The following is a 12493-nucleotide window of genomic DNA, read 5'->3' as shown; positions in this document are numbered from 1 at the left end:
TATTTAAAACTTACATTAATTCAAATTTCAAAGGGATAATACAGAAGCAAGAAACAGTATTCTAGATGGGGGAAAAAAATCACTTGATTGTGATAGCCTCTGGAAATACCACTGTGAAATAAGACACTACTCTTACCCTCAAAAAATACCCTCAAAAAATAAGCTAGGATACAAACTTATTGTAAAGAGTTCAGCTTGTGAAACCTTTTTCTTGCATCATAAAATCAATTTTGTACATTTAAATCTACCCTCTGAGGTCATCAATGGCAAGTCTATGTTGCTGTTTTAAAAATCTTTTGTCACCCAGTATGGCTTGCCCAGTGTCCGGGAAATAGATTTTAAATATATCTTTATAAAATACTTAAAGAAACCTATAAGTAAGTTGAGTTTCTATTATGTGTGTGGTTCCATACTCAACACTTCATTATCTCATTTAAGTAACATAACTTTATTTAGGCATTAGAACAACCTTAAAATTATTTCATCTCCTATAGAATCTCTTTTCAGTTTCTACAGTCCTAATCTTAGCTCACTGGTTGATCTTATTCTTGTTAACTTCATACATAAAAACCTGGTTATTACCCATTTTTTGTATGTGCAAAGTACAGCTGTGCTGTAAAATATGTTTTAAGTCTGATGACTATTTCATCATTTACTTACTAATTTAAATTTATCTTCCCAAATAGAAACATATATTTAAATGACTATAATATACATACTCAGTCATACACATACACACAAAGGTATTTAGTGACTTTTATCTCATTTACTGCTGATTCAGTTAATAGTTGTTAATTGAATATCTACCATATGCCAGGTATGATATTAGGTGGGGAACAAGGAGTGTCTTCACCTCAAGGATCTTACTATTCAAATGGATTTTATTATTGTTTTGCTAGCGCAACGAAGTTAATGTTTGATCAAAAAATGTTTTTATTTTATTTATTTTGAGAGAGAGAGAGAGAGAGAGAGCGCACGAGCAGGAGAGGGACAGAGAAAGAGAGAGGGAATCCCAAGCATGCTCAGCACAGAGCCTGACGCCAGGCATGATCCCACAAACTGTGAGATCAGGACCTGAGCCAAAATCAAGAGTCCGACGCTTAATCCAGGCACCACATGACCAAAATTCTTATAAATTATTTTTAGAAATCACTGAAGTAAACAAAACAAATTATCAATAAACTTAATTTTGTCACAGTTCTATCTATTCTAGTCCCTTTTGATCCTTCACATTCATTGTTTACCTTATCATTTTGCAACCTGATCTCTTTGTGGTAGCCCATGACTGCTCAAGTCACATTAAAAAGTTCGTCTAACTTATTTTCTACCTGGCTTAATTCTTGACTACAAATACATGTTACCAATACAGTCTCAAGCTATTTTCATCACTGAAATAAAATGAACAAGTATTTATTGAGTGCTTACTATGTACCTGACACTGTGCTAGGTGTTACAAACTGCTGCAAGATGATTCTTATCCCTAGTGTAGCCCTACCTTTAGAACTAAATTAACTTCTTTTGCTTCATCCTACTCTTTCTTCACTCAATGAAATTTGAAATGTGATATGCATAAATATGATAAATATTGAAAGACCACATTGTGTTTTTGTCCTTATATTCTTAGCCTTTAAACTTTTTAAGGGCTCTCCACCCAATCCCTATACTCAGAACTTATCCTCTCTGAGAAGTGTTCCACATCAAAACAAAGCACTTACTCTCTTCCCTGACCCTGTTCCTCTCAATCTTGCTACCAGTCAAGCTCATTACTTTTAGGTTATTGACTCTTATGTTTTCAGTAAACCAGCAACTCACATCTTGCACATCATGCTTTCCACGGTAGTTATACACCCTAACCTTCCCTGCGTATTCGCTAAATTCCAACACAGATCACCAAATTCTAAAATTACTTCTGTGCATGAGGCAACAGTAAATACAAAAAGACAAACCAATAAAAACTCCATAAAGATAAGACCAGTCATTACTGGTTCATGCTTATGTCCATCATGAGAAAAACAGCAATAACTTACTAGGAATAACAATAATCAGAACCCAAACTCAAACTAAGTAAATATAACGCTTCACAATTTTAGATTTCATCCTCTGACTTCCAATCAATTCCTCTTCCCTCTCCCTCTTCTGGCTTTTTCTGTTTAAAGCAGATGACTTCTTTTATCCCAGTAGAAGTCATTAATACTGACTCTCCCCTGATGGTTGCCTACACTGTATGTTTCCTTGGCCCCTTGCTTCTTTATTAATCAGCAAACTCAGTGGTATTCCTCCCCTATCTGCAACTTTCTTTGAATAATTGACCCCCAGCCTTTTGCCCTATTTTCACTCTCATCTTCAAACAAAAATTGTGGACTCATATCCCTTGGCTAATAAATACACGTATAAGATACAAACGGGAAGAAGTATGCTACTGAGCAACTTGTGCTAAGGTTTTTCATGGTAGAAATTTGAATTAAAGCTTCCATAACCTGTGCATTTATACCCCACTCCTTGAGGATTACAGCTTTGTTAGGTTGGAGGACATAATTGATTCCACTTCATTAAAAGTTTCTATCCTCTGATGTTTCACCTACCACCCTCCCTATCCCCACAAAGATGGATAGTCTCCCGTAGTTTTATGGACAATGTTGCCCTCTGGTGGCTTATGATTTTCAAGTTGGCATGTTATCCATGTAATATATATACATATATATATATATCCATGAATATTTGAAAATTACTATTAATTTTTAAGTGTTTAATATAATTGAAGTATCTAAAGCATCATTTTAACTTCTTAGTAAAAGTTTAAAATTATGGCCATTATTTTAGGCAGATTTAAATAAGGTAGTAGGATTTTACATATTGAATTGTAAACTGGAAATGTACTAGAAAGTTCTTTTTCTGTATGAAGAAAACCAGAGGTACAATCTTATACGATTCATTCACAGATACAAAATGACATAAGTGCTACATTATTAATCTAGTAAAAGACTAAAGTATTATAATTGGAGAAGATCCCACTGATTTTCTTGTTCATTATTTCATCCTTAATCTTACCTTGAGTATTTCTATTCTGAGTATCTGCTGTGACGAGGCAGTAGAGAAAAAGAATGAGGAGAATTTAAATGTCATCATTAAGTTGTACATTATGGAATTCAAATTTAAAAGAAAAAAATTACTTGTATTTCATTAATCTAATAATATTTTGATTAAACAAAAGCAAAACAAAAGCTTAACAAGGGTACAAACTCAGTAGTAAGAATGCAATTTGGTTTACAATCATGCAATTAGAGTAATGATATCCATAAAAATTATACAATTGCCATTTTAGACCTTTACCTAACAGGTCTGCTTAATGGCCACTGGCAAAATGTTAAATTTAAAATTAGGTTGTTAATTTGTATGTTTGGTTGTCCTTTTACATTTGTTACTCTATCATGCCACCTTGTGACAGATAAAAAATGTTTGATTTTGCCTGATAATTATTACGTCTAATTTTTGTCCTTTAACACAATGGTTTTTTGTATGAGCATATATTCCTTATTAAAACTTTTGCTAAAACATATTATTTACTATGCTGATTTATTAAAAATGATTTTAACAACAAAAATCACTTAGTTATAAGAATGAGCAAGAAAGATCTATACATTTCCAGAGATAGATTCTAAGACAGATTTTTTCTTAGCTTCACTATCAGAAACTATTACAAACATTGTGAATATCTTTTAAAAAATAGACCTTGAACATAAGTAATAATTATTTGTTGAACATTGGCTGAAATAGTACTTATGCCACTTCTAATATCTGAACTTCCCCCAGGAATTTCAGAAACTTTTATTATTCTCAAAACAGCTATTTAAAGAATGTTTGTTGGTACTACTGAAGATGAAAAAAATATATACATCAAAGCAATAAAAAAGTTTGTCAAACTACTCTGACTTACTATACTGGATTCCATTTCCCTAGGACTGAAACAAAGTCTCACTATTGTTAAGAGTTTGGAGTTACTAATCCTTGGGAACCACCTTATAGTATTGTGTTCACTGAGTCCTGAGGAACTTAATAGGAGTTTATAAAACAAGACTGTGGGAGGCACAAAGCAAGTCAGCACAGAGCTGTCAGCACAGAGCCTGACGTGGGGCTCAAACTCAGGAACCCAGAGATCATGACCTGAGCTGAAGTCAGATGCTTAATTAACCAACTGAGTCACTCAGGCACTGCTACATTTTCTTTAAAAATGTTTAAAATTTCAATCTTTCAAACTTTACAAACTGTTAGCACACAACAAAAAGTACTACAGCTATCTCAAAAAGATAAACGATGTCACTAATATAACAAACACCAAAAAAAGGAAAGTTGACATTTTGGAATATAAAAATAAATCATCAGAAATTTATCAATAAAGTACTGTGCCAAGAAATATCAGCTATTCCTTGGAAACTAAGAGTATCTTGGTTATTATTATTATTATTATTGTTTAATGTTTACCTTTATTTTTCAGAGAGACAGAGGAGAAAGCGAGAGAGTGTGAGTGAGGGAGGGGGAGAGAGAGAGGGAGATACAGAATCTGAAATAGGCTCCAGGTTCTGAGTTGTCAGCACAGAGTCCGATGCAAGGCTCGAACTCACAAACCATGAGACCATGACCTGAGCAGAAGTTGGCCACTTAACTGACTGAGCTACCCAGGCACCCCTTATTATTTAAAAAGAGAAAATATATATATATATTTTTTTCTTAGAATTCCACCAGGGAATTAATGATTAAAATAATAAATAGAAGGAGTCATCATTAAGTATTACTTAAATAATAAATAGGAAATAATAAATAATTTTTAAATAATAAATAGGAAAATTAATAAAGATAAAATTTAATCTTCTAAATGCTTCTTTGTATACTTAAATAAGCTAGAACTACAAGATAAATATAGATTCTTTGCTTTTCTCAGGACTGATGGTACTTTTACAAAAACATTTCACTGCCATTAAAATCTCAAAAATTCTCAAAATCTACAAAAGAAGCTAATGAATGAGAAAAACTCAAAACCAGTTTTTTAAAAAAAAGGTCACATTACTTATATCAAGTCTATGAGTCCATGAGTAAATATTTATAAAATTATAAGTAAATGCAAAGTTACATACAATATGCTAATAATTTTAAGTAGTTTTAACTATGAAGTCATAATAATGTGCTGTATCTTGCTCTGACACCTATAAACTACTCCACATATTAGGTAATGATACTAAAATGATCAAAAGTATCCAAAGAATGATTTGAAGAATCAAGTGGGATAGAAAAAAAGGGTGCCACTGAACATTTCCCAAGTTCTACATAATTGTGAAGATATACACTGTACTTCTTTTCCAAAATGTCAAGTTGTGAAGCCTTCAGAGCTAATGTTCATGGAACAAACAAACTTATAGAAATAGCTTATTGAATAATCAAGCAATTTAAAAACAAAGGAATAACCACATGAAGCAGACACTCTAGAATCAACATTTGTCAAAATGAACCAACTTAGAAACAAATTACAGCATAATTCTCAGTGCACAATAGATAGAATAATCAATGAGAAAGTAGATAAGAAACAGAGGGAAAGTGAAAATAGCACTTAAGTGTATAACAAATCATTTAACGTAATAACATAATTTTCTCTAAGTTTCCTTGGTTGAGTTTTCAGAATTATTACCTTAGACGTATTCATAACTGCACATTTCATTTTGGTTCTTATTAAATGTTATTAAATATGATTTGGTAAGGAATATTTTAAGACAATTTATCTTCAATATCAGACACACATTATTATTCAAAGAGCATTCACAACCCACCTAATTTTTTCCTTAATTTCTTTGATTTCATCTTCTGTGCTCTCTTCAACATTTGCTGAGCAGTAGCAATGTCCTTAAAGCCCCTATTAATAGATTGCATAAAGGAAAAACAAATATTCAGACCATATTTATATATACATAGATATACAAACACACATATCTGAATTATATCATACTAAAACAAATTAGATTCCATTTAAGAACCTATAATTTAACAGATGTATAGTTTCTTAAAAACTAATAATTCTTAAAGTCTTGAAAAATGTCTATCCTAAAAATTTTAAAGTCTCTCAATTTCTTAATATTTTAGTTTAAAATATACCACATACCATTCTTTCGAAATTTTTTCTTCTTTTTCAGATTTCAGCGAACTCTTTCTGCTGATCTTTGATTCAGGTGTCCAGGACAAAGTTCTGTGTTCTGGTCTGGCGATAGAAAAAACTACAGTAACTGAATCAACACAAGAATATCAGCACGTTTTAAAAAACTACAAGCTATTTATGTTGTTTCAAACTCGGAAATAAAATCTATTTAAGTTACAGAAAAACTTTATCTTGAAAAGTAATAAAAGTCTGCCATTAATTTAAAATGTTTACATTTCAATTACTTGAAGCATATTTCAATCCTTTTGTCGAAAGAAATGCAGCCCTGGAATTTTTATTCTAATCCTTATCTCTACCTATATCATAGTATTTTAAAGTTCAGTTGTTTACAACAGTTAATGACATTATTTCACTGACACTTTTGTAGTTGTTTTAATGAAGCTACCTCACACTCTTTTTTTTACTGAAAACTCCGTAAAAATCATTACATTTTAACACTGAATGTTTTCCCATCTTCTAAGCAGATAAATTTGTACTTAATTTTCATCATTTTACCACTTTTGTAATAAGTATAGTATTCTCGTTATGGGTTGATCCTCTAAAAGAGTAATTTAGCTTACCTGCTATTAAACTGTGAGTGTTCTGATGAAAACAAATTTTCTTTCTCATTACATAGCCACGCTTGAGCTGGATGGCTTGGTAAATTCAGTGAAGTATCATCATATTTTAAGGTTCCACAGAACTTATCAGAAAAATAATGTATATTAAGTATAAAATAAATGGAAAAATTCTAGCACTTATATCATATTACTTTACATGCATATTATTCAGTAGCCTCCCAAGGGAAACACACACAAAAACTGAAAATTATAATAAAATTAAATTTATGTAATACACATGTAAATGTCCTTTATTGTAGTGGTAAGGGATACGTTTTTTTGGTACAGTTTGCATATACAGAGTGATTAATAGCAAAGATCTTAAAAAATATCAAAAAACAAAAACTTCAAAGATTATCAAATAAATAACAGATATTGCAGTCCATTGACCTCTGACTGAGAATCTTCAGCTGTTGCCCTCTTAATGCATATTTTTGTATTTTTAAAGTGCTGTCAACTAGTGATTTTAGTCTGCTGCCAAATATGCAGCTGAAGTATATCATTTTTTTTTTTGCTACTGTGAAATAAAGTGTTGAAAGAAATCCAAAATCAAGAAAAAAATTAGAAGCAAACGAAAGAAAAGCTACATGAAAAATTACATCTGGGGATGAGGAGGAAGTCAGAGGCTTCTAAAAGTAATTGTGTTTTTCAAGTCAATAAATTGCATTATTAATCACTGCAGCACGGCATAACCTTAAGAAACGAACAAAGATGGAGCATTAAGAGATTTCCATGACATGTTACCTTTGGCCAGTGCAGCTGGTTCGGGAGAAGCAGTGTTTGCGAAGGGAAGCGGGCGGAATCTAAAGCTAGCCATTCTTTCTCTAAGGCAGCCTGCAAATAGTAAACATTAATGTACATAGTTCAGTTTGCATAAATTTTACAAAGAATCTTTGAAATTGTCTTTTATACTACAAATATTAAGAGAGCGTAGCAGGATTTTTATTTATAGGAAAATGTGCTACTTGCTATTGTGAGATGTTATGCATCTATTTAAAGCAAACATTGTAAAAAATAGAAGAGTTTTCACCCCCAAGTGGGATAAAGTGAGAATTTGAATGCTCAAGTGTTACAGAAAATAAAGAGGTGCAGACTGTTCCATGTATTTAACTGTTTGATAATTATGACTCTGAGCCAACTCTAGATGTGACTGGGGGACAGAATCTTTCATCTCTTTTTAATGCAAACTTTAATATTTTCAACCAAACCTCAGTATTGAAAATTTATGGTTATTTTAATATTACTATCATTTTTTCCATGTACACTGTCTATAAGATAGATTTTCCTTAATTTTTTCAAATATTTCACAAATTTTCTGAATAGATGGAAAATGAATTTTGTGGCAACATAAAAATCATGGATCCTAACATTATAGTCTCTAATTCAAGTGTGTGAATGATAAAAAAAAATATATAAATTTAAATTTTAAAATGATTCTATTTAAGTCCCTTCACTTTTTATCTTATCTTTATTCCATTTATGTAATTATCAAATTTATTTTATATTTTCACAATGGTATACTAATTATGCTAGTGTTATATAATTAGGATATAATTATCCAAATTTTTTTTGCTTGCATTATCTAATATGGTTTAGAATAAACTTCTGTGGTTCTATAATGTTTCGGGAATTTTTACAAGAAAAGATCAGATGCTCATGAACTTGTTTTTTATAAGGTTGTAAAATATTCAAACATTTTGGATTTAAAAACTAGAATGATTATATTCTGAGGAGAACTAAATGCAATTTTCCATTTATACAATTTCAGTGTTTCTTGACCATCTCTTGAAAGACCACTGAGAAGGAAAAACTAAGAAACCCTGACTATAGGCTAGCAGTGCAATGACATATTTTTACTTATAGAACTTAGAATAACTATTTAAATTCATGTTATTTGAATAAATAGGAAACCTCTACTCAGTTGTTTGACAGGTACATTGTCCAATTTTTTCCAGGCAAACATTTTAACACATATATCACAGTTATATATCAGTTACATATGGTTTAAGAATATGTATCTTGTTTAAAAAGTGCTATTTACGATGCAAACAGGATTCAGGGTTCAGATTTTTAAAAAAAAAATTTTAATGTTTATTTCATTACTTATGAGAGAGAGAGAGAGAGAGACAGAGTGTGAGCAGGGACGGGGCAGAGAGCGAGAGGGAGACACAGAATCTGAAACAGGTTCCAGGCTCTGAGCTGTCAGCACAGAGCCCAACTCAGGGCTCAAACTCACAAACTGTGAGATCAGGACCTGAGCTGAAGTTGGACACTTAACTGACTGAGCCACCCAGGCTCCCTTAGAGCTCAGATTTTTTAATTCTTCCTTGTGTATGACAAATAAAGAAAAATCCAGTTCCATCCCAGGAAAGACCAAGGCCTATGGCATATCAGCTAGCATCAAATTCGAATTCTTAATCTGGTGAAAACTACTAAAGTGAAGAGAAAATGTGAAAATGTGGAGATGATATGATAAAAGGCAGTCCCAGAAGATTCTGGGAAGATGGCGGAGTAAGAAGAACTGGGAACCTGTCTCCCAACTTAGAAAATGATTGCACTGGCAGAATCCATCTGATGTAATTATTTTGGAATTCTGGCATCTATTGAAGGCTTATAACTTCCAGGGGAAGACTTGGATGGTAAATTGTGGTTAATTTTATTCAATATCAGCTTTTAGCACAGTAGCAGCTATTCTCTACTCCGGGGCTCTGAGGCAGGCAGCTGTTCATGTGTTCCAGGAGCAGCCTGCACACAGCTTGTAGAGCCAGGGTGGACAATCAGGACAGTAACCTCCAAGTATCGGTATCTATGCACTGATCATTGATTATTACTTCTGATCACAGAGGTGCAAAGAAGTGGGTATCCTTTGCTGCACTTCTATTGTTGCAAGCCCCTGCCCTACCAGCTAAGTGATCTCCAGGGGATTTCATGGACTGCTATTCTCCCCAACCCCTTCATTTTTCTTTATTTCATCTTTTGGGAGCCATTAAAGACTAAGATATGCTTTTTTTTTCTTAAGCCTAGAACATTAAAAAGCATCTGTATATATGTAGGAAATTAGAAAGTCAACATACATGTCCAGGGAAAGGCACCGGCTCAGAAAAGACCTGCGAAGACCTTAAGTTTGTAACTCAGGGTGACCCTCAGCACAGAGATAGCCTATAATAATCAATACAAAAACAAAAACAATAAAAGCAAAAACAAAACCCCAGCAAACCTTGGGGAAGAGAATCTAATTTCTAGAATTACTGTAATTATTAGATTCAATGTCCAACTCTAAATAAAGATCTCACAAGCCTTACAAAGAAACAGAAAAGTTTATGGCCCATTCAAAGGAAAAATAAATAAATCAACCAAAACTACCCCTACAAAAAGACCTCATGGCAGATCTACTAGGCAAAGACTTTACAAATAATTGTTTTAAAGATACTCAAAGAAATAAAAGGAGAGAAAATGGTATATAAACAGAATGGAAATATCAATAAAGAGATAGAAAATCTAAAAAGACACCAAGAAGAAATGCTAGAGCTGAAAAGCACAATAGCCAAAATAAAATATTCACTAGTGGGATTCACTAGAGAGATCTATTTCTGAGTAGGTAGATAAAGGAATCAGTGAACGTGAAGACAGGACAATGGAAATTATCAAGTCTGAGGAATAGAAGAAAAAATAAAAGATTGAAGAAAAGTGAACAGAACCTAAGGGACTTGTGAGACACTATCAAATGTACCAACGCATGTACCATGGGAGTCACGGATGGAACAGAAAAAAAGAAAGAGGTAGAGAGCATGTTTGAAGACACAATGGCTAGAAATTTCCAAATTCAGTGACTGACCTGAATATAAACATCCAAGAAACTTAATGAACTTGAAGTACAAGGAACTCAGAGACCCAAACCAAGACACATAATCAAACTTTCAAAAGCAAAAGATACAGAGAATCTTGAAAGGAGCCAATGAGAAGCAACTTGTCACATATAAGGAATCCTCACTAAGACATCCAGCAGATTTCTTATCAGAAAGTTTAAAGTCCTGAAGGCAATGGGTTGAGATATTCAAAATGGTGAAAGAAAAGAACAACAACAAAACTGTTAACCAAGAATTGTATATTGTCAACTGTCCTTCAAATTCAGGGGAGAAATTCAGATAGTCCCAGATGAACACAGGTTGAGAGAGTTTGTTATCATTAGATCTGCCCTGAAAGAAATGCCTAAGGGAGTCCTGCAGGTTGAAATGAAAAGACTAGACAGCAGTTCGAAGCCATATGAAAAAACAAAGATCTCAGTAAAGAGAAATACATGGGAAAGTATAAAAGCTAATATTATTGTAACAACGGTTCGTAACTCTACTTTTTGTTTTCTATATGACTTGAGACTAATATATTTTAAAACTATTAATTTAGGGGCGCCTGGGTGGCGCAGTCGGTTAAGCGTCCGACTTCAGCCAGGTCACGATCTCGCGGTCAGGTCACGATCTCGCGGTCCGTGAGTTCGAGCCCCGCGTCAGGCTCTGGGCTGATGGCTCAGAGCCTGGAGCCTGTTTCTGATTCTGTGTCTCCCTCTCTCTCTGCCCCTCCCCCGTTCATGCTATGTCTCTCTCTGTCCCAAAAATAAATAAAAAAAAAAAAAAAAAAAAAACAAAAAAAACTATTAATTTAAAAGCTAGTATTATTGTTACTTTGGCTTGTAATTCCACATTTAGTTCCCCACATAATTTAAGACAGTAATTCATTTAAAGGAGTTATTAGTTTAGGTTTATACAGAGGCAATTTTGTGATATCAACAACCAAAAGTGGTGGAGGTGGAACTGTAAAGAAGAAAGTTTTTGGATGCTTTTGAAGTTAAGATGGTATAAATTCAAACTAGAATGTTACAGCTTTAGGATATTAAGGGGGATTAAGGAGTTATTGTTTAATAGCTATGTAGCTTCAGTTTTGCAGAATGAAAAGAGTTCTGGATATGGATTAATGGTAACACAACTTTATGAATGTATTTAGTATCACTGAATACCACTTAAAAATTAAGATGATAAATTTTATGTTATGTGTATTTTACTACAATAAAAAAAATTGGGGGGAAATTTTTAAAGGTAATGTGCCATTAAAGGACTGACTGTGGAAAAGGAGCAGTATTGCCAGGTGAGAAGCTTGATTTATACACTGTTTTTGCTTTTTTTTTAATATACAAACAAACAACTTTTTTTTTCTTTTAAACACCTGCCAACCACCTCCTTTTTACATTCTCTGGGACTCCAGCTGTTTCCTTTCTACAGCAGGACAGGGACTCACAAAGCAGAGTGATTTCTTTGCCATTTCACATAGATGTAGATGGAAGTCTCTTTCTTAAAAAAAGCTATCTAAAGTCTGGGGAAAAATGTAGTCTTTAAATTGATACATAAAAGTGAAGAAAACTTTGAAAATCATTTTTCTTGGTTTTTAATTCAATGTCACAAACTTTTATAAGATGCCAGAACAATTCTTTAACTACTATCTCAGAAATTTCTAGAAGCACGAAGAGAAGGTTTAATATAAAATGCTAAAGATGCTCTTAGTAATTATATAATCACAACCAAAAAATATTACCAAGACTACTGATTTATATGAGTTCAAGTTTATTAATATCAAGTATATTTGGCAGTACTTAGAACGTTGAAAAAAACTTTCAAAATGTTAGGAAGAAATGGCCAAGATTATAAAT

The 12493-nt window shown here is 32.8% G+C and overlaps 1 protein-coding gene across 4 annotated transcripts in view; it reads right to left on the bottom strand.

Moving 5' to 3' along the window:
* The window catches only part of LRRIQ1 (leucine rich repeats and IQ motif containing 1), a 208509-nt gene that overhangs the window by 90411 nt on the left and 105605 nt on the right, over positions 1 to 12493 (bottom strand). For 2 of the 4 annotated variants that reach the window (XM_078449636.2, XM_078449638.2), the window contains exons 19-22: positions 7543 to 7632; positions 6760 to 6881; positions 6146 to 6241; positions 5817 to 5899 (exon numbers count right to left, since the gene is read on the bottom strand). In XM_078449636.2, coding sequence (XP_078305762.2) covers positions 5817 to 5899; positions 6146 to 6241; positions 6760 to 6881; positions 7543 to 7632 — 391 coding nt within the window. Of the gene's footprint in view, positions 1 to 3048; positions 3076 to 5816; positions 5900 to 6145; positions 6242 to 6759; positions 6882 to 7542; positions 7633 to 12493 lie in introns of all 4 variants that reach the window. The other 2 variants (XM_078449634.2, XM_078449635.2) reach the window with 2 other exon arrangements.

Source organism: Panthera onca, chromosome B4 (assembly GCF_046562875.1).
Source record: "Panthera onca isolate mPanOnc1 chromosome B4, mPanOnc1 haplotype 2, whole genome shotgun sequence".
In the NCBI taxonomy this organism is placed as follows: Eukaryota; Metazoa; Chordata; class Mammalia; order Carnivora; family Felidae; genus Panthera; species Panthera onca.
This window is presented reverse-complemented; position numbering and strand designations above follow the sequence as displayed.